This window comes from Lagopus leucura, unplaced genomic scaffold (genome assembly GCF_019238085.1).
Source record: "Lagopus leucura isolate 7727_CA_CO unplaced genomic scaffold, USGS_WTPT01 Super-Scaffold_806, whole genome shotgun sequence".
NCBI lineage: Eukaryota > Metazoa > Chordata > Aves > Galliformes > Phasianidae > Lagopus > Lagopus leucura.
This window is the reverse complement of record NW_024962260.1, coordinates 5,496,605-5,522,320: the sequence shown is the minus strand read 5'-3', so window position 1 is coordinate 5,522,320 and position 25,716 is coordinate 5,496,605. Positions and strand designations below refer to the sequence as shown.

Here is a 25,716-nt window from a genome sequence, read left to right as displayed (position 1 = left end):
CCAGATGAACGACCACATAGGAGCAATCAGATGCAAAGTATTCTGTGCACAAACACAGAAACTACTTTCCCATGAAATCCTAGGTTATCTTTCTTTCTTCTAGCTTGCTATAGCTACCAAAAAAGAACAAGTTACAAATTAATGTGAAATACTGATTTCATTTTTCTACTTAATGCATAATTTTTCTTTTGTGCTATTGTGCTCTGAAGACACTTTCTTCCCTGCTTGCATTAAACAGAGAGACAAAATTAAATAGTGACAAAGAACCCAGTGCTATGGCTGTCACATTTCTGCCTAAACAGAACACAAATCCTGTGCAGCTAATACTGTATCCCTGGCATGCCCTACGCAAGGTAACCAGTGCTGTCCTGTGGTTTTATAGTTATGAGCACAGCACTGAAGGCTTTGTAAATTATTTTGCTCTTAAATGTCTTTAAGAAGCTCATGTTCTCTTCAAAACTACTGCTTGACTTCAAACTTTCAGCGAGAGAGAGAGCATGACTTTGAAGGAAATTGTTCCTGCCTGCCAGTAATCTCACCTTGATAGCAGGGCATTCTCTTGCAGCAGGCATCTCTGAAGTCAACTTGTAGCTACCAAAACTATTAGATTCTGTTTACTGCAATGACTCTATTAAAGTCTCATGTTTTATGCAGGTCAGAGATGTAGTCCTATCGATTTAATGTGAAAGAGCACTTTTTCTGTGGTAGTAAGATGTTTGCTTTTCTACACTTTGCAGCCTTCCTTGTTACCTAACATGGACTGTGTCTGCAGCAGGTTGGTGGATTTTAGTGAACTCATGTTCAGTGCAGGTGTTTGTGCTTATTGACTCAGCATTAAGGACCATTCTTGTGCAGCTGTATGCTGCCTCCTCAATCTGCAGCCCACACCACTTCCATCTATGTCCATCACACACACCTGTGCTGCTCAATGGCATGCTGACAAGCAAACATGCCTGCACTCTGCAGCTCACATCTCATACACTTTATGGCACTGAAAGGTACTGACCAAGCTTTCCTAAGCCAAAACCAGAACAAAATAATTCAGTGGACAACAGCTGGGCATCCCCTCTGCCTTCCAGAAAGCATGAGCACAGCAGCTGCAGCACAGTGTGCACCAGTGTCCAACCCTAAGCCAGGAGGGATGGAAGGGCTGAGCTACTCTGCTTCCATCCCTGCTTTTCTGTATGTGTTGTATTTCTTTCCTTCAGTTTTCTTTTTGCCTTTCAGTCACATCCTATCTTTCTTTATTTAGAATCACCTTCGCTTTCAGGTACCTCCGGCTTTTTCCTGCTGCAGCTCTCTCTTGAACTCCCAGTGACAGAGAAACAATTATTTGAAACACAGGCAATGGCAGACACCTTTCCAGCTCTTTTCCAGTCTCGCTAAATAGGATCCCTTCCTGTCCTGACCCCACAGACACTCACACAATGCCAGCAGCCTTCTCTAAAGAGTCACGATCGTATACAAAACCATCTGTGTCTCCTTCAAATGGGATGAAGCTGGAGGCATTTTCTTACCAGAATTAAGGAGATCAGAGTTGGCAATAATACATTTTTCCTCGGCAAAAATTAGTTAGAGAAGATGAAAATATCAATAATAACATAAGGCGATTAAACAAGCCACATTGTCAAGTTTGCAAAGAACAGAAGGTCCCAGCAAATGGCTGTCTACTAGACTTTAGACAACCATACTCACCAGCAACACTGTAAAAAAACAAACAAGCTGTAACCTAAATAGTTGGAATCACATTGCATTGCAGAGAACAGTGGGAAGGATGCTTAGGTTGCAGGCATTGGCTTTGTTCTACAAAGTGCACCCAGGAGAAGCCTCCCAGCATCTCCACAGTGAGGCTGCTGGATGGATCTTCCCAATCTCAGGGTAAATGCAGTCATTCAGGACTCAGCTGAAGGGGCTGCAAGGAGACGCCCAGCTCTGGGCATCCGCTGCAAGGAAAACGCAGCTGATATCCCCTCCCCATCCTTTATTTGCTTCTGTGTTACTTTGCCCCTGCCTGTGGCACTCATGTCCTGATCACCACTCGCAAATTTTGCAAATGTAGCCTTGGCATTTATAACGTACAGAATGTGCTGAAAAGCACAACAGTAAGCACTTTAGCCCAAGGAAGGATTATCTTATTTTACGCTGATAATCTTTCACGCTAAACTCGCTGCAGGTTGGGAAAATCCAGAAGGCTGCAGCTTCTGCGTGACAGGAGCTCCTCAGGTCTCCAGTTTTCCAGTACTGGCATATTGAAATTTTTGATTTGTGGGGTGGCACAAAAAGAAATGGAAAGAAAATCTCCCCTGGCAACGTGGACTGCTGGAAGGCCCCTTCAAAGCATTCCAGCAGTGAGAAACCTTTGAGCACGCTGCATTCCCAGCTTCTCCGCCCATCCCTCCCTGCTTCCCCACCCTCAGTACTGGAATCATGCATTTCTTTGTGCTCCATATTACACCATTTCTGGAAATAAACTCTTTCATATTATTTTCACGCATTCGGCCAGGGGAGTCCTCACAACCAGGTTATTTTCTTCCGCGCAGCACTGTTGAGATTTTATGTTTCTTTGAAGCCAAGTGTCATCAGTTGGCCATACAGCATTCATGTTGGGGGGGAAAAAAAAATCATTGTATTCTGAAATGCTGATTGCATCAAATGGCAACTAGATTGGAGGACAGTAATCACGCTGGGCTCAGACGATTAAAAACTCGCTTGCAAAATTGGTCCTTGCTGAGCCTCTATAGAAAGAAATGAATTAAGAAGGAAAACAATAAGGAAGGGTGTGCATTAATTTTGCTCTGCAGCAGATAATGGTGAGTGTAAGAGACCTAAGGAAGGACTGCACGTCTTAAGGATTTTCCCTTATTTTTTCAGGAGGAAACCAAAGAGTCACTGGGGAGAGGTTGTAAATTAAATCCAGGCAGTAATCGTAGGAGCGGGAATCGGAAAAGCGCAAATAAATACAGCATATAAATAGGAGATCGTGCTTCCTGCTAGGAACTTATCATTTCTGCCAGTGCAGCTCCAGCACAGCACTCCCCCTCGCTGGCAGTCCTGCTGGGCAATCTCTGTTCTCTGTTCCCTGGGCAATGCCATTCCCTCCTCACTGCTAAGCTGCTCTGGGTATTTGTACAAGTAACTCAATAAAGGATTACCTCCCAGAACGTCTATATTGTAGCAAGCCCTGTGCAGCTCTCATTCAGCTGTGAGATCTGTAGGATAGGCACAGCATCTGCACTGCTTTTTATACAGAGCTGAGTATGTCGTCAATACTCCACAAATAATAAATGCATGCAACTCAAAGGAGCGCTCAGATCTTCTTCAATGAAGGATATGTGTATTTAACAGCCCATTCTTGGCACTTCAAGGAGTTCATGCATCTCTGCTCAGCAGTCTTTCATTGATTACAGTACATCCCTTTTTCTGGCTTATGACAGATTTCTGATCTGCACTCACGTTTAAGGGAGGACTTAACACAGGACTGCATGGCAGCAGTTGTTACTCACTGCAAATGGGACCATTTGCACAATAATTACCACAGCAAAAATAGAACAGGAGCAATAATCATTATGCAGTCTGTACTGTATACGTAACACAGATTTTATATACAGGGATGCATACATCTTTATTTCCAGCACAGATCTGTCTGCCTTTGCTGCCTTTGCAGTTAGTCGTTCTCTGGCCAGAACATGCTTGTATGCTCTGGCTTCTCCCCATTTGGAAAACTGTAGAGGTAATGGATTAAGTTGGTATTTCCCATTAAACAGATGTAAACTTTAAAGATCTAGAGATGCTTGTGCTGTGATCCCAACACACAAAGGTAACTGCTGACCTCTAGCAATGGAAACAGATCTCTGATGTGGGAGTGAATTACGTGCGTTACAGTTTTATTCCTCTTCTGTTTCAGTCCAGTGACATTTGTATAAATCAGACCTTAAGCATCCACAACACAGAACAAATGGTTAAATCCTGCCACTTAGGGACCGCTCAGCACTGCTCCAATGGAACCTGGCAGGCACTTGCAATTACAGCACACAGCAGAACTGGAGGAGGACAAAGCCACACCCCAGCAAGCACATCCATTCCCTGTACTTCATGCAAATAGAAAATACCACTGCTAATTTCTTTTTGTTCCTTCATCCTTGTCTAACTCACTAATCCACTATTTAGCTACCATCCTTTCTGGCTGGATTTTCCCAATTCCCCTCTTGATCACAGATGCACCCCAATCCTGATGCAACCATCGAGCTACATATATTTCTCATCCTGCTGCTGTTTCAATGAAGGCAACATAGTTCTCATTCTGGTTTCCAGTTCTGTACAGTAAGAATGTAAAAATGCTAATTAAAAATAGAGCAAGAACAAAACTGCCTTCTCCCACAGCAGAGAAGGGGAACTGGTTGCTGTCAGTGGTAGGTGCTTTTCATGTCAAATGAATTAACTGCACTTCAAAACGTGTGTCAGGCTCATCATCCCCAACCTCTGCTGTTAAGTAGCTCAACGGAGTGCATCTTGGAGTCACTGAAATGTGGGTGTGGAGCAATTAAACCCCAAAGCAAACCCTCAAGTTACATTCTAACACGCAATTGAGGCCCACAGAACCAGGGGGAGGGAGGGATGGATGCAAAGGTCTGGTAGCAGAGAGTAGTGGTTGCTGCCTCAGCACAAAGCTCTCTGCAAATAAAGCCTGTTGGGAGGGTTGGAAGATTCAGCATCATATGCCCATCTTGCTGCTACACAGCACCTCCATGCTCAAAAAATTGTTGCTTAGCTAAAATGGGAGGCTCTGCTGTCCAGAAAGCATCATTCGCTGCCCAGTCCATCTTCTCTCAACTATGGCCTCTGCAAAGAGGGTGGAGATAAGGACTTTTTCCTCATCCCTTTGCTAACAGCTAATGGCTGTTGTCGCATTCACATGGAGCAGACTCTGCCCTCTGGAACACCTCTGTCACCTCAGTGCCTTTCACACAGACATTAGCTGGAAGCACGTTTTGGCCCCAGTTATGATGACAATGGAAATCTGAGTTAATTTGCCCAGCCAGAATGACAGTTCAAGAGGTGTAAGTGCCTGAGAATCCATGAGGTTCACACAGCCTCAATTAAAATATTCAAATGGCCCCAACACATCAAAGTTTATAAAGCAAGGTTAATTTCCTACAGAACTTGGAGAAAAAGCCTCCAGATATTTGTCAATTTTCTCTCAACAACAGTTTCTCATTGCTACATTTGCTTCTGTTGAGCTGTTTACTCTGTGCATCTCTTAGTATAAAATATTCAGAGTTGATCCTGAGCAATATCGCAGTTCAGGCTAATGATTGTTTCCCAGGACTGGGATCCATGCCCTTTGCATTTCTGCTCCCAGAGCAGCCAAATGCTACGCCATAGAATTGTTTTCTTCCTCTGAAGCAGCAGCTGGTCTCTTGGAAGACACCATAAGCATCTCTGCCGAAATCTGTGTAATTGCACATGTCGGCATGGTCTGTTCTTAACGGATCCTCTCCCAGACTAAACACTGTTTTCTCAAGCTGGCTTTGAAGACTGTGTTTAAAAATAGCTTCAGGAAGACACACACATATATTTTGCTATAAACTGTGTACAATGTGTACTGTGTACAGAATATTAATTCTTCAATATGTGATCTCGTACACTGCCTCGCTGTCATCCTTATTGCTATACATGGAGCTGTTTTGTGTGCAAATATGATTCTCAACCCAATGTTTTAGCTTGGCACATTCATAGAACACTATAGACTTCAACCTGTTGCTGTCTTACAAGTGTGTTTTTTAAGAGAAATCTGTTAATATTCAGTAAGTGGCTGTGCTATTCTTTTCTGATCGTGCTTTGTCCGGATAGGAAACTAATTAGCAGAACTGGTGACCTAAATGTCAGAACCTCTGATATTTCAACAAAAAGCAAAATCCTTAATTCAACAGCTGACATATTGCTGAGAGATCTGCCATGTTCTCCTGTCTCTCTCTTGTGACTCATAGAGATGAATTTTATTTGGGGGCAAAGAGGCTGTTTTCTGGCCAGAAAAAATAGAAACCAGCAGCTCTAATTACAAGTTTAATGCATTTCAAGCAGCTCAGTGATATTCAGTTATTTCCCTAACTTAGGTAAACCTGTCCACAAATATAAAATAAGACAATCCACAGTCTCCAACAGGTTTCTTGCCAATAAATTCTTCTGAGATAGACGTATTCTAGTCATCCCTGTGGCACTACTGCTACAGACCAGCAACTTCACAGAGCAGGGCTGGAGTAATGCAGGGAAGTAAAGCAAACACCTAAATCCAGGGCAGGATCCTCACCTCCTAAATCATCCTTGTGATTGGCCAAGGAACACATTGCTGCCATAAGCATCATGGTTGGGCCAAGCATCAGGGGGAGTCATTATTTCAGGATTTGTGATGGACCGCAGAGTCCACCGCCTCCCAGCTGTCAAAGATGGATGAAACAAAGTCAACAGTGACTTCAGGTTGCTACCAGCTGATTTCATGGAGTTGATGATACTGACCCAGTGGCACTAATCAGGTGAGATTAAAAGCACTGCTTGGGCACGGAGGTGGATTCACCCAATTAAACACCCGCACTTGAAAAGCTTTCTAGCTGCACAGCTGCCTGCTGCAGCCCCGATCTGGCCTTGTGCTGGGGTGAGCAGAGCAGTTAACCCTCTGGTGCTGTCAATCTCAAACCCCTCAGCAGCACTAAAGAAAAAAACAAATCACTTAAAAAATACGATCCAGTTCAAAATGAATTGTGTAATAAACCAACTGGCACCAAAAGTAAATCCATCATACAAATGAGAACGTTTTCACTGCTTACTGAGTTTGGACTCCTAGAATGAGCTAATTTCTGAGCGAGTGATGACAAATAAAGCTCTCAGGTAATGCAGTGATAGGCACTCAAAAATATGATAAATGGAGAAATAAGATTAGCTCCACTTTATGTACATTACATTCTTGATCGCATACTTTAATGGTGATGCAGCTGCAGAACTCGCTAATTACAAGCACTGCTTTTGTTTTCAGACCTTCTGCATAAACCACTGTGTTAACAACTGCAGGCAGTTGCTTCTTTCTGTAAGTTGTCCTAAGAATGTGCTGCAGGTTCGTTCCCAAAATTCAGCATAATCCAAGTTAAAGAACTGCAGTATCTCTCCCCTATCCTTCCTCTTTTTCCCCCTTATGGCCCACGTAGCTGTGGCTAGAGATCACTGTGCTCAATGGTTGAATAAGGTCCTCAGTCATTCATCTGCTTTTCTCTGAAAGAGGGAAGAACGTTCTGCAGAGTCAATCCAGTTCAGCTATTACCTTTCCTCCCTCTCTGACACTTGTTTTACTGCGCATTAGATAATGCCTAGCCTACTGCTGCTAGCAAAATTAGGTCTTCTATTGTTTTAACATTAATTATGGAGAGTTCAAGATAAGGTTTGTGTTAGAAAAGTAGGGGGTGGGAATGGTTTGAATTTGACTTTCATTATAATTAGGCAGGAAATTATGAAAAGGTGAAAAATAATTCACTGAAGTGCTTTTCTCTAGCAAGCTAACAAGAGAGTGCATTCTTGCACAGATGGAGTTCATGGTATATTATTGTAGCACCACTGTTTTAATGTATGCCACTGCTTGGGCACATTGAGCCTGTTGCTATTGCACTTTACATGTGGGCAGAAATGAGAAGGTTGAGGCCCTCTGGTTCCCTTATGTTCCATTGAGGTCCTGTTCTGTTACAAAAAAATCAGGCTATATTAGTCCACTGCATAACTCCATGGAAGCCATGTGAATTACAGCAGACATTAATTTGAACCATCAGTCAATTTCTGTGTAACTTGCAAAGAACATGAAAATATAACTATTGAAGAATGAATTAATTGGGCAGCTGTCTCCCTTTCATTTGTACACTACTGAGATAAACATTTGGACTAAGAAGCTGTCCTCATTATAATTTCCTCACTTGACGCCGCTTTGTGGCTGATGTTTCTGACCAACATAACTACAGTGTTTTCAGAATTTTTCTTCACATGCAATTATTACAGTTCAGGCTTTTAAAGGGAGGAAAAGGAGTTCACAGACTTTGCATGGAGCATCTGTGAAGCTGTAAAGACTGACAGCCACCAAAGTTCATCAGGTTAGACTTCTCCATGCAATATAACCACCCCGAAGTGCTCCCTTCATCACTGCCACTTCTCTAGCAATGGCTCAAACGCCAATGAGGAGCATGCAAAACTCACTGTAGCAGACCAGCAAAACTTCAGCAGTGCTTGTATATACTGACAGGATGGTCAAGAAAAGGAGGTCCCTGCCATGGTACAACTGCTTTAATCCTTTTCTTCAAGGCTTTTTTTCCCCACCAGTGAGGACTGAAGCCCCATGGTTTGGCACACACATAGAGAAAAGCACATCCCTCTTTGTCTACAGGCTCCTTTATCTCCCAGAACAGAACAGCTGAACAACTTGTTTGTAAGCTTTTTCAGCTTCACCCCCCTATTCAGTTCTGGTTTGCAGCAAAAACAAGACTTGGGAGAAGACCTTCAAGAGAGTCCATGGCAGAAGACCACTGAAGTTAATGTGGCTTTTGGAGATAAGGATTTTGTCCGTTCAGAGTCATGTAGCTTGAAAAATTATGTAAGGCAGGCTGAGGATGGGAAAGATTTTTTTTTCTCAGCCTTGTTTGCGGATAAGGAAGTGAGATTCCAAGAGGAATGACTGACTTACCCAAAATCACACAGGAAATCAGCAGAAGATATGAAAATAAATGCTGAGAAGCATTTCAGCGCCTTAATCATAAAGCCATTCTTTTCTCTCAAATGCCAAAAACATTAAACATTCCTTTTCAATGGTGGAATAAACATGAGAGTTTCACTGACTCAAGAATGATGTTTTCATCTCAAATTTTTACAGTGTAAGCCATTTCAAGGCAAAATGGTTGGTCAGTATTATGGCCTGTGCCCAACTGCAGGAACCAGGGATGGCAACAGACTGAACAAGTAGATCTGTGCGACTCCACTGACGATCCAGTCACACTAAGGTCGGTAAGCGCCATGTCAAGTAATGGATGTGTTTCATTGTATTTACCACTGATTATGTAGGCCATGAAAAATGTGGACTGAATTACTCTCTTGCTGGGAAGCTATTATACTGTTAGGCAGAGGGGATATCTGGCTTTGAGCAGGAGAGATTCACATCCCTTGTCTACAGACAGATCACTCATCACCTGTCGGTTGGGCCACCTCTGAGCAGTATTTTTGTCACTATGATACCAAGGTAGCTGCCCACCTGAGTGCATTTTGTATCAATACATAACAGCCTGGGCCAAAGTCTGTTTCTGTTTAAATTAGCTTCAGTTCATTGTGTCTTAATTGAAAATAATGGTGTTACAGCAGTGATCAAAGAATCGTCTCATTTATTGTCTATTGAATCATTAGCTATTAAACAGAAATAAAAGGCTAAGAATGCAACATTCTGTTCTGCCCAAAAGAATATGAGTATCTCTCCAATTACAAGGAAACAATAAAGGCAGAATTAACAGTGAAATGATCAAAATTAGGTAAATACATCCAAAATGCCTGACAACTCTTATTAGAGGGTTTAGCAGTGTGACCACGACAGAAAAGTCAACACAAATCCAGAAGCAAAGTCAGTACTGAGTTTACCAAAGGGGCTTCTAAAGGCAGATACATGATTTTGTGAAAAAAAATATAGGCACATCCAGCATGTACTAAATTTTAACTCAGCTAATTCATCATTATGAATTCAATCTTGCAACCAGTACCTGTATTTCCAGTTAAAAAATTAAGCCTGAATAACACGCAGCCTGGAAGCACCTCTCAGTGGTCTGTGACTGAAATCCATTGTAAGGACACTCAAATTTTCACGAGAATAACATTACACCCATTTTGAGACTGTTTGTATCACCAAGATGGGGTAAGCAGAACTAAATAAAGACCATGTTCAAACCTTTGTATTTTCATTAAGTTAGCAAAGTTGGGTACCAGTTCTGGGAAAGCATCCCCAAGGCACTGTCTTCTATCAGCGACTTGATGCCCAAAAAATTGCTCAGAGGAGTGAAACGAAGACTGGACTTGTCCCAATGTAGTCATCAGAAATAAGTAAATAAAGGATGAGTTGGGGGAAAGTACAATGAAAATCTTATAAGACCAGTGTGGCATTTTGGCCATTGTTTTGGTCTGGTCTCCCCAAATCACTAAAAGAGATGGAAGGACCCTCATCAAGTTGGAGGTGTTTTGGAACAAATCTATTTCCACCTAGAAATACAACTCATTTTTAAAAGCTGGAAAAGATGATGGTCAAAGGGCAAGAGCTTTGCCTTCTTGAAATCCAGGAAATCCAGGAAAGCAACTGGCAATCGTGTCTCCGCTCAAAGGGATCACGTCAAGCTTTAAGTAGTTGCCAGCTTCAGTGGACCTTTTAAATTCAGGAACCAGAACAACTTCATAGCCAGCTTTGACAGGACATCCATACGGTCAACTGCTGATTGAACTAAATGGACTTTAAACAAGCAGCGCTTTGAAATAATGGAAGGGGAGTTCTTTCCCTCATCTTTTTGTATCTGGTTCTGTCCCATATTTTCTCATAGTGAGTCCTAGAAATCCAATAAACTCAACAGAAATAGAAGTCCACACATCATCTTTTATATCATTTTATCGCTTTATCTTATATATCGTTTTCTGAAGTGCAAAGAGGAGAAGCCTGAGCAATATGTTGATGATATATAACTTGGTGCCTGCGTTTATAACACGAACACTTCATTGTCAACTGATAAATAATAGCCACAATTAGAGACAACTAGCTGCATAGGACACAGCAAAAAAAAAGAACAGCAAAATGTATCAAAATAAATTGCTCCTTTGAGAATTAAGTCAGTTATAAACAAAGACAGTCATTTACATTCTTTTTGGTAAGAGCTTTCATGGAAATTTGGTTACTAGAAAAACAAAATGTGATTTTTCTTTCCCCATCCAACATACAGCGAGAGCTCAGGACAGAGATTTGAGAAGCTGAAGGTAAACATCACTTTCATGAAGAGTCACTTTCATAACAAAGGAGTATTACACTGATTTCCTCTGCAGAATGCTTTGAGGTTTGGAAAGTGCCAGACATCACACTCTGAGGATCCAACTGCACATATGCCTTTTCTCACTAACTTCATTCTTAATTATGAATAATTTGCCTTTGTGATAAATAGACATAAATGTACATGAAAAAGGTTGAAAGAAAGTAGAGTTAGCCTGACTGAGGCTTTTGCCCAAACCCACAGCATCTTTCCTAGGGCTACCTAGGATCAAGTGAATGTCGTCTCTCATGTGAGAGTCTCCAAAACAGGACAGCCCTGTAAGCAGTTTAACTGCATAGGAATTTCTTTCTTGCTGGAATTAAAATGCAATTTAAATGTTGTTTGTTTGTCTTAGAGGATATCATTTCTTCCCAGTATTGGTAATGAGCTCATTTGGTGTGTCAAAAATAGGAATTGTATTTAATAATGGATGCAGAAAACCCACACGAGAATAAAGATTCCAGCACAACAAACTGACTTTTCCCAAGAGGGATGTATCAGACAACACATTCTTTCTTGCTAGTTCTGTCCAGCAGCAAAGACCAGAAACACGCTTTCAGCATCCCTCACCCTCTCCCACACCTTATGGAAAGCACCAGCACAAATGGCTCCATGTCAGTCTACAGAAATGTGCTAATCCTGCATAACCTCTGGAGTCCTTATTGCACAGTGGAAGCCACCCACAAGTGGCTATGACTGTAGAAAGCCATGCAAAATCCCAAATGTGGGCTAGGTCCCGGTATACTGGTGGTGGAGAAGGCAACAGAAAAAACTTGCGATTCCCTCGCGCTCATCTCACGTGGGCACCTTACCTTTATGACGTCTTCATCAGCTGATTTGCACTCAGTGGACTCTGACACATCGACCACCGACCCATCCTCCTGCACTGCAACAACCTTGACTGGAACTGATACTGTTTTGCCCGTCAGGATGGCCGTGTTAAGGACTTCCGTGTCCTGTATGCACACACACACAATTATGGTACAAGCATTAGAGAAGCAAAAGGCACAGAACACTGCAGAGATCAGACCACAGAACCAAAACCTTCTTTCAGACAGAAAGGGGAGTGACACTTCCTTGCACACAGCCTGTGAGCTCCCTGCAATCAACGCTGTCACAATTTTCCAGGCCAAGATTTGTGTCTGGACCACCAAGTTCTGGTCTGACAGACATACAGATTTACTCTTTCTGAGCCCATTTACAGGTTTGGCTGTTATGGAAATGAAATCCATAATGCAGTCATGCGCAAAGGCACATCTGTGGGTTGGCAGAACCTCAGCATGTTTCAAGCACCATGTCCAGGGGTGTCAGCAGCTCAGCCCACCCTTATGTCCCAAATCATGCCCTGGGTATAGGAGGCAATTGCCAAGCACTACAGCAACAGTATTTCTTTCATGCTGGTTCAGCCAACAGTTGAGCCAGTTGTCCCTTTTCTGGACATAAATATATGATTAGAAAAACCACGCATGAGGCATGCTATTACCAACTAAGCAGTGTCACATACAATTTTTCTAATCTTTCCCCATCAAAATCCCACCTGGAGACGTTTTACCACATTTCTCTCTAATCCTGACGAATTCACAGCACTGGCACTTTAATGACTGCATTAACACAGCCTTCCTCGGCATCTCAGTGTGGCTGCAGTTTGATTAATTGTGCCAAGTGAGTTGCCCAGAGGACCCTGCCTTGCGTAAGCAGAGCAGACGGGAGGGGAACAGCTCTGATGGAGGCCTGCAGAGGAACACGTCTCTTCTTAAGCACTGCTCACTGCAGGCCCAAAGCTTCACACCACCTCTGCATCCGTAGAGATTCAGCTCAGCCTTCTAGAAAAGCCTTCAAGAGGAAATACTGCTTTAAATCCATCTGCTGCTCATTTTTCAAATTCCATAAAACTAATTGCTTGCCAGTTGGGGGGAAAAAAAAAAGTTGCTTCCAACTAATCTAACTTTAAATTCCATTATTTGAATTGGTGGAAGAATAAACAGATTTTAGTGGAAAATCTGATGGCAACTTGCATAGGAAAATATATTCACTATCATTTACTTCTGTCTGCTAGCTAGATTGATGGAAAATAATGGGCATTGACCACCAGCTAAGGACAGCTGGAGAAGTCCAATAAATACTTGCAACTAAGATATATTATTAATCAATATTCGGAAAGTTCTACAAAAAGCACCCTGAATTAAATGAGTAGAAGTACTAATAATGCTGGTGCCAGCTAACTAATATAGTCTAGTAGAGCTTTATGGGCAGTCATGTTCCAGAAAGACACTTAAACGTGTACTCCAGTCCATTTCTGTTCAAAACAGCACTAAAAGTATGTGGCTCAACTTGACACTTAGACTTCTCTGTGATTTAAGCACACGTGTAAGTGCTGTCCTGAATAGAGATGCTTTTCTGAATTACACCTCATGAAATAAATACAATCCTCTTTGTCCTGCTCTCTGCCAGGCACCGGCCAGATGTTTCACACAGTAAATGACTGGGTTTTGTTTACGCTGAACGGGATCATTTATCACCAGCTGCCACCCATGACAGAGGGACACCAGCAAACAGAGATGTGAAAGAATAAAAGTGTGAAAGAACAAGTGGAGAACCTTTAGAAAGACTAGGGCTCCAACAAAACTAAGAAAATTCACTGCTCTGTGAGAACAGTTAGCTGCAGCACGGGTGGAAAGGGGTTGTGTAAACCAGGTGAAGATGAGCGGAGGATGCTTGACGCACAAATACATCAGAGGTAGGCAGATGGCACCAAACCAATGGCAAATACGTCTCCACCATCAATTTGATATAAACGTGCTGAATACGTGATGTGGACATGGTGTTTTTGCATCCTGGTTTGTCAGCAGGACGCTTCTAAGGTGCTCCTCAACAACCGCCTTCAGTGCATCAGGAGAAGCAGTATTCTTGCCAAGGTCACGGGCAGTGCACGTGTGCCTAATTGTGCTTCCAAACCCCCTATTCTTAGCACAGCTCCATAGCTCCTACGTGTCAGGGGCAGGCAGCACTCACAGTCCAATCCAAAGCCCTCCTGAACAACAGATGAAAGATTCCTTCTGACTTCAGTGGACTTGGAATCAGGTTCTCAGCAGAGCTAGCTGCTTTGCTTCTGCACCGTTTGTTGTATCACCCAACTGCTGACTGTCCACGTGACGACAGCCAAACAACCTCTAGTCTCCTATTAACTAGTAGAGCTGCTCAGTTTCCAAGCTGAAGTCACACTTTGATGTTCTGAAGGATAATGCAGAAAGATTTACATTCTTCTGTGAACTCAGTGTGAAAGAAAAGGGCTCAGAAGTGACACATTGCCACTCCTCCGTTGGTAGGTGCACTGCAATATGCTCACCTCTCTCTTGACACAGCACTGTCCCGAACCTCCCTTCCATCCCAGTAAGTGCAGATACCTATCCACAGTGCTAATTAGCTGGTGCTGCTTCACAGATCTGCACTTCACTCGTAAGCAATTCTACCACAGAAATCAATGTTTCAGGTGCCTGATGCCTGCATTGGGTGTTACAATAGCATAATAGGCCGTGTAAAGACCTTTTTAAGAGCTGGCTATTTATAGACTGACAAAACGTGTTTCCTCTGAGGAAGAAATATGAAGGCAGAACTGAACTAATTGACTGTCTGTTAGATTTATAAGCAGACTTCTTTTTTCTTTTTATTTGCATCTTCAGTAGATTCTGTTAGGTTTGTCTTCTATTTCCACAGCAAGGTTTTCTGCAGAAAGGACTGTCACTGCGTGTAAAACAACTCTGCTGGTTACTATCAACATCACTGAGCTCTAGAGAGAGGTAATAACACTGGGTTACATGGGCAGGTCCCACAGCATCTCCAGACATCTGGAGCACCACCCAGGGACCAGCGCCAGCCTCTCACCTCCAACTCCTTGCAGCTTCCAGGTGAAAGATGGAGTCCTTTCCTACTTCCTCTGCCATGGGTTTATGATGGGATCTTGACCAAGATCTGGAATTTAAGCAGCTGGGGCAGAAACTAGACATTCGCGTTGCAGCACTATCCTTGAATAACAATTATGTGTGTGTTTATCTCCATTCCTTCTCTGTACCTGAATGCATTAGTACTTCAGCAGAACTCTTCTTAATTACAACTGTAACCTGCTAATAGCGTTTCTTTGTTGTCTGAAGGAATCTACTTCTTATCCAGCCTAGGCTAAATTAAAATTTAATACAACATCAGGTCGCAACAGAACTAGGAAGCAAATGACAGCTGTTTAATTAAAACCTAAAGCTGATTAGATGGCACTACTGAGAGAAATACTCAAGAGGAAGAGTAGAAAACTACTGAAACTCAAGGCCAGGATAATGGCTTTATTTAAATATAAATAAACCCTGCACACAGCCTTGGTAAACGTTTGACAACTCATTGCTTTGGACAAATAGGGGAGAAATGTGAATGGGAGAGGCATCAAGAGCCACAGCAGGCTGTTACTGGGGATGTGACCAGGAGTAGGGATCCCTGAGGAACTCCAGGCACTGAGGTCTGATATTTAGGCTTTAAACAATGCCACATTGACCTAAATCCTCACCAGCTCACTCACACAACCAGTGCAAGCCAAGAAGATAGTGATGTATCACACAAGGAACCATCTCAGGGGCGTTATTACTCAAACCCCAGCCTAGGACCACCAGCACACCTTTCCTGCCCTTCTCCTTTCCACAGAAACCCTGCACTGACCCAATTTACTGTAACAGACATCATCCTAGTGATTAATATACAAGCTGGATGTGCTTTTTCAGAGGTTAACCAAACACGCTACAGTACAGCAAACCCAATAAACACTCAATTGTAAATCAGGAGGGAAACCTAAAGCCAACCCTATTCCACTGACAAATGTTACAGCTAAATGCCTTTTGGCATTTAGTTGAAATGACTGTCTTTAGTGAGGAAGGCATAGACCCGAAACATTTGTCTGCAGAATTGCATTGCTTCGTTATTATTTTTTCCCCAGAGTGTACCTCATAAAAATTCATTTGTAACATTGGAAAGAATCTTTAGGAACCAGTTCTCCTGCCTGGAAATGGCATCTCTTAGAAAATGGAAATTATAGGGCAGGTTGTGATGTGTGGGCCGGGCCAGGAGATTTTTTTTTTAATATTTGATAAATTATTCAGCACCTTTTTCTTCAGATCAAAGAGCAAAGCAGTATAAGCCCATTAAGCAAGCTTAATATATAAATTAGATGCTTTGCTGAAATTATTATAATCCAAAGCAATTCTGTACTTTTTGCTCTCATAGCTGACTACTGTTTTAGATTTCCAATACATATTAATGAAGTCAGGTTGCTGGAAAGCTATTTCTGTGTACCACCATTAGATCAGGTAAGATTTACCATTTTGCAACCCACTGGTGAGAACAAACAACTAAGATTGTGTTTATTAAACGCATAAACAATCTTTGCAAAGAGCTCACATTGTTCTTTAACATTTTTCCTCCCTACTTTTACACAGCCAGTCCACATCACACATGGAACCAGGCCCACAGCAATGCAGGTGGTTTTGGTGGTCGGTGCTGCTGAATGTCCTCAATGAAGAGCTGAACAGTGCTAATTTCTCATCCTGCAAATTTCACTTGTGGATTCACCTGCAAAATCACCCGCTTGCCAGCTTTTCAGGTGTCACAGCTACACACAAGTCCTTCAATGGGCTGATGGCTGACTAGATGATCTTAGTGGTCTTTCCAACCTTAATGACTATGATCCTGTGATTCCACTCCACCAAGCCACACCTGCTGCTTGAAGCTCATCCCCATTCCCCTCCAACTCCCTGTCTCCAGCTGTTCCCTCATTTCAGCTTTTATCCAGTATATTACTATCAGGAGTCATCAGTTATGGCAGATGGTAAATCACAAATGCTGCTGTCAGAGTTAAAGGTCATCCTTTACCTCCTTTTGTTTACCTGCAAAATAGCTTTACTTCATATTGGGATCCCCAAGGAAGAATAGGCAGGTGTATACATTCTGCAGGGGAAATTAATTAATGGAGATTGAACCACACAGAGCAGTTCTTAATCACTGATTCTTTGGGAACAATGTAAGCAGCAACTATTAGCCTAATTGAATATTATTCTGGATGCATATTACAGTGCAGGCTGCAAAAACAATTTGCTACAGCACAAAAAAAGCATGATACAGATTCCAAAGCGGAATCTCATTCTATAGCTTGTCCTTTTGCCACAGATACACTGAAGGAAGCTCTTATCTTGGCAGAGTGTACCTAGCAAACGTGATCAGACATTGGAAACTCTGCCTTGGAGTTTGCAACAACTGAAGTTGAGATTTATGCCATTTCCGTGTTGGTTTTTTTTTTTTTTTATGATGGAAATTCAGCTCATTTAGAGGTTTATGTAGGATGAATAAGCAAAAGCTGCTGCTGAAGGTGAAACCTGATTAGAAGCAGACACTGTCATATCTAGGACCTGAGGCAGTTTTGTTTCATTTTTTTTCATAACTCAGAACAGATCTGCCCCCATTAAGCAAAGGTTCAGAATGCAGCCTGGTGCACTTGGCAGAAGTAATTGCAACCTGTCAGGCAGTCTCCACTGGCTCAGCTAAGTACCAGTGCCTTCTGCATCAGCAACAGACCTTTCACGGGACGGGCTCCTGCTATTTCCTTCAGCCCATTATGTCCCAGCAGACTCTATTCTCCAAACCTATGTTAAACATCATGACACCATCACTCCGAAGCATATGCCTGAAGCAGCAGGAATGGGAAATTCTTACAGCTGAAGAGCAGCTATCACACATCTGATTTTAGTTGTTTGCACAGAGAATACAGACTCCAAGAGCTCCTGGCTTGCATTTCTGGCCTTTTTTAGCATGCTATGAAATAAAGGACCTAATGTCAGCCTAAAAATATTATGGTAAACTCTGCCAATCGCCCACACTGGAATCTGCACTATGTTTAACAATCTGCAACACACCTGAGCATTCATCTGATAGATCTGTGCCAGTTGTTCTCAACAGAATATCATAGATCACTTCATGCTGTTGGTGTTTCTTTTATTCCAGACAAACAAGACCATATTCCGTTGTTTAATAAAAGTATGGGCCACCTCCATTTGAAATTAAATTACATCCCCCTGACCTCAAGAGGACTGCAAGTGGGTAGAGCTGTCTGCTGCAATGACGTATGCTTCCATATGAACAAATAATTCTTTTTAGATGACCACGAAACAATCACCTGAGAATTTGTCAAAGGCTTCTTGCACTGACGAATTTAGGGAGGCCGTGTTTTGTCCAGTTTATGAAATGTAACTTGGATCCACCTGAGTATCAGCAGTCATCAAAGATAAATTCTCCTAATCAACATGAAATTTTGTTTCCCTATCTTTGTCCCACCAGTTTTAGAACATTTAACAACATTCCTGGTAACCATTTCTAGAATTTCTTTTCTACTCATCATAATTTCGGCTGGATCGGGCTGCAAGAAGGGCTGGGTTTTTTTGTTTGTTTGTTTGTTTTGTTTTCTTTTTTGAGGAAATTCTATGCTATGGGAGCAATGGAAAAGTTGGCAACTCACCAGCTTGAAAAGGCTTCAGTTTCACAAGTGCAAAACTACAGACACTGAAACATAAGGTTGCGTATCACGTGAGTTTACTGCTGCAATCTGTGTGCTCATCATCTACTATGAGCACTACCTGGGCAGAAATCCACATCCTTCTGTAATAACAGCTGCTTAATGCTATAGCAGAGTGCACAAATTAATTACGGCGTGTCTCCATGACTTCCAAACATCCTGCAGGAGCATCCTCTTAAGGAAGGAGCATGGCTCTTTCTCCCTTGGCACACATTAGGCCATTCACACAATGGCTGTGGCATAACAATACTCGTTTATGAGCAAAACAAAGTATGTGGGAAAGCAGCTGTGACATAGAATCATTGAATCGCTCAGGTTGGAAAAGTCTTTCAAGATCATCAAGTCCAACCTTAACCTAGCCATGCTACCCTAACTCTAACCTTAATGATTCTGTGATTATACAAACAAGATTTTGGGGTTTTTTTTTCCATCATGACCAGATTGCTACACATACTTACTTCACCTGTGAAAGTAATGCCATGGGCTTCCATCTGACTGCTCCCAGGATGTAACACCCACCAGCACAGCACAGCAGCAGTGCCATTCAGCAGACCATGCCAGCTCTCACTCACACAGCAATCCTCCCAGTGCCCACAGTGTGCCATTCCCTGCCTCAGCCACGTATCTCAGGGCAGCATAAGTGACACTCTGGAAGTTTTCTCTCTCTCTATTGCCTCTTTAAGGGCTCACATGTCTAGTTTAGCCTTGATGGCTAAAGGAGAGAACTCTATTCCTTCCTGTTTTCAATTACAAACAATCAGCATCTATACATTTCTGTTGTAAGACAACATTAGCAAGTACTTACGCCACTGCACGATTCCTAACTGTGACACAGACTTCTACAGCCATGCTTTTTATCTACTTCACTTCACAAAGCTGCCTACCACTGTATTCAGTGCAGCAAAAATACAAAGCAAGAGAACATGCCCATAGCCAGCCCAGGCAGCAGCCATTACTAAGGTTGCAAGCTCAGAGCTTTCTGGTGCTTCATTCCCTGATTGTGGGAGCATCCCACACTGTACACCCTGTGTCCTTGTACTGCCACTGCCCAAACAAGCTGCTCCTACTTTTTGCTTAAACAGAAACCACAGAAGATGCCTCCTGCTTGTGTTTAGAGCTGCCCACAAACTTTTTGGATGTGCCAAAGATAATGAGGCAAAACCCAAGAATGGTAAGAGAGACACCTGTGAGAGCGTTTGGGGGAAAAAAAAAGAAAAAAAAACTGAAGTTAAAGAGTGATTTTTTCTAATGACAACATTCATTTATTTGAGAGTTTGAGAGTCTTCTGGCTGGCCTATGGATCTCTGGAGGCTTTTCCTTCCTTCCTTCCCCTGCTGCTATGTGACTTGCATTTTTGCTCTTCATTTTTATTTTTCTATTTGTTCACCTTGTACCTCTTCAGAAGTGCTGTCAGATCCATCCTGCCTCTATGTCTGATTACTTCTTTTTCTGCTCAACTTTATAAAGAACGACCTCTGCTTTATTCAAGTTCAGAACAAAATCCCATTTTTTATCTTTCATGATTGAATTTTGCAGCACAGCGTCTGTATTTGCTGCAGAATAGGACAATATCATCTGTGTATCACGAGTTGAGCCACTGCTTTCAGAACCGTGGTGTTCTTCCAGAGTCCATCAGCTCTGGGGACACACAGACCCTCAAACTGAAGAACTTCTGAGTAAAGACTGGATTCTGTTCCCAACTAGACTGGTGCAAGAGAGCAATTACAGCAAAGACCATGGAATTACACAAATGTAAAAGTCCTGTGAAATCAGGATCAAACTATTTAATCTTTCATCTTTTCCCATACGGCCTTCATCTGTTCTAAAAATTACATTCTGAATGTTTAATTCTAGTTACTCCTTATAGCATCTTATCCTTCAACAACACTTTAAAAACAGCTCTGAGCTTTGCAAGGGACAACAAGATGGTTATCTCCATTTTACAGGTCAAATAATGAGGCAGGAAAATCCCACCAGGCTGAGAAACTGAATCCCCATTTCCCATGTCCTAGATCCATGCCTTTCCTGCAAGATTACACTCAAACCTGCTGCTGTTCTGCACAGTTTAAATACCGATTCTCTCATCTTTCCTACCAAATGGCCTTTTTGCTGTAAATGCTGAGCATGCAACATCTCAAACAGTTAATTTATTGGTTGGTTAACTGAAATTCAGCTGTGCAGCAAAACAAATGCCAGTGATTGTAAAGAAATACAGAAGGCCACAAATAAAACGACCAGTAACAGATGCAAGGAAAGAAAGACTGTCTTACTTGCTGCCTTTCCTAAGTGGAAAATGATAGCAGCATACTACCATGTATTCTAATGCAGTAGATGACTACATGCACTCAAGAGAAAAGAATACCTCTTAATTTGAAACTACTGCAGAATGTTCCATTTAAAGAGGGCTTCTGATGCCATCCCACAGGTGGTTTGAAACGGGGCAAGACAATAAGAAGACAAGGGGGATGACATTAATGCTTCTCAGGAACAGGAATAGAAGGTGACAGTATTATTGGTTTTTGATAGAAGCATTCTGTAAGCAGACAAAGGTCTTCACTTGTGATTCTGTAAAAGCAAGCACGTATCAAAATCAGCATGTTTCTTTGATAAAGAATTTTTAACAGTGGTTCCTTGTCCTTACCTCTGTGCCAAACTCAGTTCAAGTAGAGACTCTAAAGTAACATTAAAACGTTTAGTTTTAAAATGTCTGCAAACTGCACAAAGTAGTGGCTGCCTTGGTTCCCTGTCCCAACAAAAAGCACTGAACGATAGGAAGAAGATGAAAAAATATCTTCTATCTTTGCTTGCAAAGCATTATCTTCATAATTAGCCTTTAAAGCATTAAGGCATTATTCAATTCAAACTTTACAATTATTTCTTTAAAACCTGCTACATTATGAATAATGGAAAAAACACCAATCTTCCAGAAAGACAAGCTAGGTACAGTAAGTGAGTAAAAAGAGAATTACTCACTTCACGTTAAAGAACTCATCGACAAGAACTTTCATGGAGGAGGAGAATGTCTCCCATTTGCTGCCATTTTACTTACCATGAAATAACTATACAGCCCAGCTCACTGGCGAGGAGAAAATAGATCGTCATCGCTGGACTGTTCAAAGAGAATTAATAGTTGCCATTTTCATCCATTAAGGAAATTTATCTTCCTCAAAACTGGCTGTGTCAACTATTCATTCCTTCCTTTCTCTCTAAAAGTGGGCAAATTTCCAAATGACAGTACATGTATTTCTTCTTTTGCAGTATGAATTTCAAATTGTTTACCGTTGTAAGGTAGGAAGAAGGCCAGGTGTAATACCCTATTCTTTCTTGTACTGAAGCTGATGGGGTCCTCTTGCTATATAGTCATTGCTCCTGCTACAGGGACAGACCAGTACAAAAGAATATGCTTTTTACAGAAGATGGAGCTTAAGAAAAGATATGGTTCTGTGGCATTTTGACACATCATTTTAGTGAAGGAATGACAGGGAGAGAGTGTTGCATTTCGAGGTCTTTGTAAACGTACCACAGAATTCCAGATCAGAAGTGCTCTCACTTGAAAGCACCCCCTATACATTTACGGCTTCGAAAGGAGCAAGGGCTCCTTACTTTCCATTTCTTGTTATGTTGGCTTTTTCTCCTCTCTTTCTTACACCACGCATTATTCAGCCCTCCCTGATGGCAGCTGACCTCCTCAGTGCTTGAGATGGGCTCACAGGGCACTGGTAGGGGCCATTGCTTCCCACAGGTGGAAAGAAAATGAAAGAAAATGCCCTTTTCCCCCCCACTTTCCAGTAGTCCCTAAGTCCCACTGTGATCATCACCTGTGCTACAATTCTCTGAGAGCCAGCACTGCAAATTTGCTTTCAAAGTATTCCTTTAAAATGGCAGAGTCTTAGATACAGTGAATGGTAACCCATCATTCAAAGAACCAACTTCTTGCATCTGTTTGCAGAACCTCAGTGGGGGCATTCACCTACAAGAGCTGAACCTCTGACGGCGAGGAACAAGAAAGAAAAGAAAAGAAAAATAAACAGAGCACAGTGTCTCATTTAGTAATTTCAGATTTCCTTGGCAGTGGGAATCTTCTGAAGATGGATAAACTGGATCTGGAAACAAAAGCTGTTTCAATAAATCTTTGAGGTTTTTTTTTTTGCTATGCTGCAATATCATCACTTTCCAAAAGGCCATTAATTACTGCCAGAAGGCATCTTACCACAAAACACGGAAAAAGACAGTCAACAGCTTCACATTCTCATGCTTCACTGCAAGCCAGCTTTGAGTAACAACGGTTTGTTCTCATGGCCAATACAGCACAAGGTGGCTAACTAAAGCCATTCTTCTAAGATCAGCAGCCAACACAAACGCATTTTCCTGCTTTGTTTCATTTTTTCTTGTTGAATGACACTGACTTTAACAAACTGTCCAAAGGTTGTACGTTCTTAAATGAAGCAATACCTGGCACTTTAAAATTCTTCTTCTTCATTATCAGATGTAATTGTGTAAGCTGTTGATTTAGTTTTGGATCTTTCCCTCAATAATCTTGTAATTCAACTGTGGTATGCACATCCACTGCAATGTGACAAAATCTATTACAGAGAACAACCCAGAATGAAACTGCAGCCCTATTTCTTCCTAATGAGAAGCTGAGATGGGAGAGGAAGACGAGGTGAGCTTGCTCTGAGCAAGTCACAGAGGGCTGGAAGCAGGCTGACTCAGCCTTGGCCACGTGAAGCAGGAGCCTGTCCCAGCTGCCACCCAGCAGCTCCTTCTGCAGGCTTTACAATCCATTCAGCACGGCTGTGCATAGCTCTTGCAGCCTGTGTTTCCTCAGCTTTTACAATATATTCTTCCCACTTATTCAATATGGTCTCTTGAGAAAAACAAAGCCAGAAACCCTACATTTCATTTAAAAAAAAAACTGACACGAAATGTGGAGGGGGATATGAGAAGTAAAGATTTTGCTATTTTTACATGAGCGGTGATATTTAGAAAGGTTGGAAGTGATGTTTAGGTTTTACCTATTTCTGGTCACACGGATTGCCCGTGGATTTTTCTGAGAATGTCTATCTGCAAATTGATGGTACTGAACACGTAGAAAATGTGCTGGGTTCCAAGACTTCATTCACAAAGCATTGCTAGTGATTCTGATTAACCATATCCTGTCCTGAAACTACCATAATCTGGCTGCTGAGATTAGCTCCTATGTTACCAACTTGCATTTCATGAGAGCCAGGGTCAGACTGAAGACAGCTTTTCCACGCACAGGTTTTCCAACACACATTTTGGTGATGACTAGTAAAGCTTTGTATTTATCATTCTGTCCACATGCCCACAAAGAGTGCCATGAGCATTACTATAAATTGAAGGGAAAAAAAAAGGACACGGTGATTAACGAAGCAGATTAACCTCCAAAACACTCGGACAGCTGTTTCGACATACTGAGTCTTGGAGGCCAATATGCTGAAACAGCTGTTCTTATACACAAGGCAAACTTCTCTGTGTTGTTTTTCGAAGTGTATCCTCTAGGTCTGTTTCAGATCTCAGTGACTTCAATGCACATCTGGAGCACTGTCAACATTGTTGAGTTTTTATCCATTTTTTTCCCCCCCATGTTCTTAGCAATTTCACCCGTGTCAACTCATTCATTCAGCAGGATGCTCAATGACAAAGTCAAGCGGCTTCCCAACATCTTACCAGGGACCTGCACTCTCAGGCTGCTGCCTGCCATAAGCAAGACGTTACGGAACGGATGAATGAATGCCATCATTTTTGCACGTAGCTTTATAAGAGCACAAAGTTCTTTAAATGGAAAGCATGCTATGGTTTGTGATGCTTTCTCTCTTCGTTTCCAAGGCAACCCAATAGACACATGCAAACACACATGTGCATGCTAATACCCTTCATCATGTGAGAGATTTCTTCATTTTTCAATGAAGAAACAGCTCCAGCAACAGGGAACGCCTAAGCCAAACTTCTCACACAGTGACACACATCACGGAAGCATTCAAGAAGCTTTTCCTTGTCACTGTATGCTTAGACAGTTTGTTGCATCCCTCTGCTTTCTACAAGGCAGTGCTTTCAGGCAAGCTCTGCCAAAGACAAGGTAAGACCCAGGAAGTTTGGTTTGCACACGGATGACACAATTTCCTCCTAAGAGAAGGAAGCCGATGACCACGGAGGCAGTTGGTCCTATGGAAGGTCCTACAGCCTCGGGAAGCCCCGCAGGAGCTGAGTGCAGAAGTTGCACTGACACTTGGCACCCAGACACAGCCGTGTCTGTCTGTGCTTCTAAATGAAACTCATTTCAGAAAAGCAAGGTCTAGGCACAAAAATGATTTGTCATGCTCAGCACTCCATGCTAAATCACTTTTATACCCTCTGATTCTCAGTTGTAATCCTCTTTGGAATTTGCTTAATTGCTGGGCTTTTAAGAGCTGGAGGTCAGATACAGACATTGAGTAACAAGTAAAAAACGTCAAAGGCAAAGTGAGAGCCTCACAAATTCTGCTGTTTAGCTGAGAACTGAGATGTGACAAAGAGGAGAGGCAGCTGGAAATTGCAAGAGATATTTTGAAAGAAGCACTTTGAATCATTGTTCTGTTATTGTTGTTTCCATCTATCTGATTTTATCCTCTGCATAACAAAAAGCCCTGCTGATTGCTTTACTGCCTGGGGTTTTGTGCTTGTCCTTCCCACTCGGAATGTCAGTGCAATGCAGGTTTACGGAAACAAGTCAGACTTTGGCCCAGAGTTGGCCCTGGCCTATCTAAATATGATGTTAACCACAACAGGACACAAACCTGCTCTGTCCTTAGGGGTCAAGTGCTATTTCCATATAAAAACCTCGCTGTCAACATGGCAGGAGTATTTGGAGTTGCATTATGTTGCACTTCTCGTTTACAAATAATTCTTTTAAAAGTGCAAAGTGCTTTTTACTAAGAGCCATCAGTAACTTCAACAGGGGCTGCACTAAGAAAACAGTTTATGGATACAATTTGCTTAATTCATGCACTCACTAATTTTTCAAGATTGCTACTATTAAGTTGCGCACCA

General features: G+C 42.1%; 1 protein-coding gene across 1 annotated transcript in view; it reads right to left on the bottom strand.

The window, feature by feature from the left end:
* TMEM132B (transmembrane protein 132B) overlaps positions 1-25,716 on the bottom strand; it is a 177,191-nt gene that overhangs the window by 23,871 nt on the left and 127,604 nt on the right. Inside the window, exon 5 of the mRNA XM_042865912.1 lies at positions 11,882-12,025. Within this exon, the coding sequence (XP_042721846.1) occupies positions 11,882-12,025 (144 nt within the window). The remainder of the gene's footprint in view (positions 1-11,881; positions 12,026-25,716) is intronic.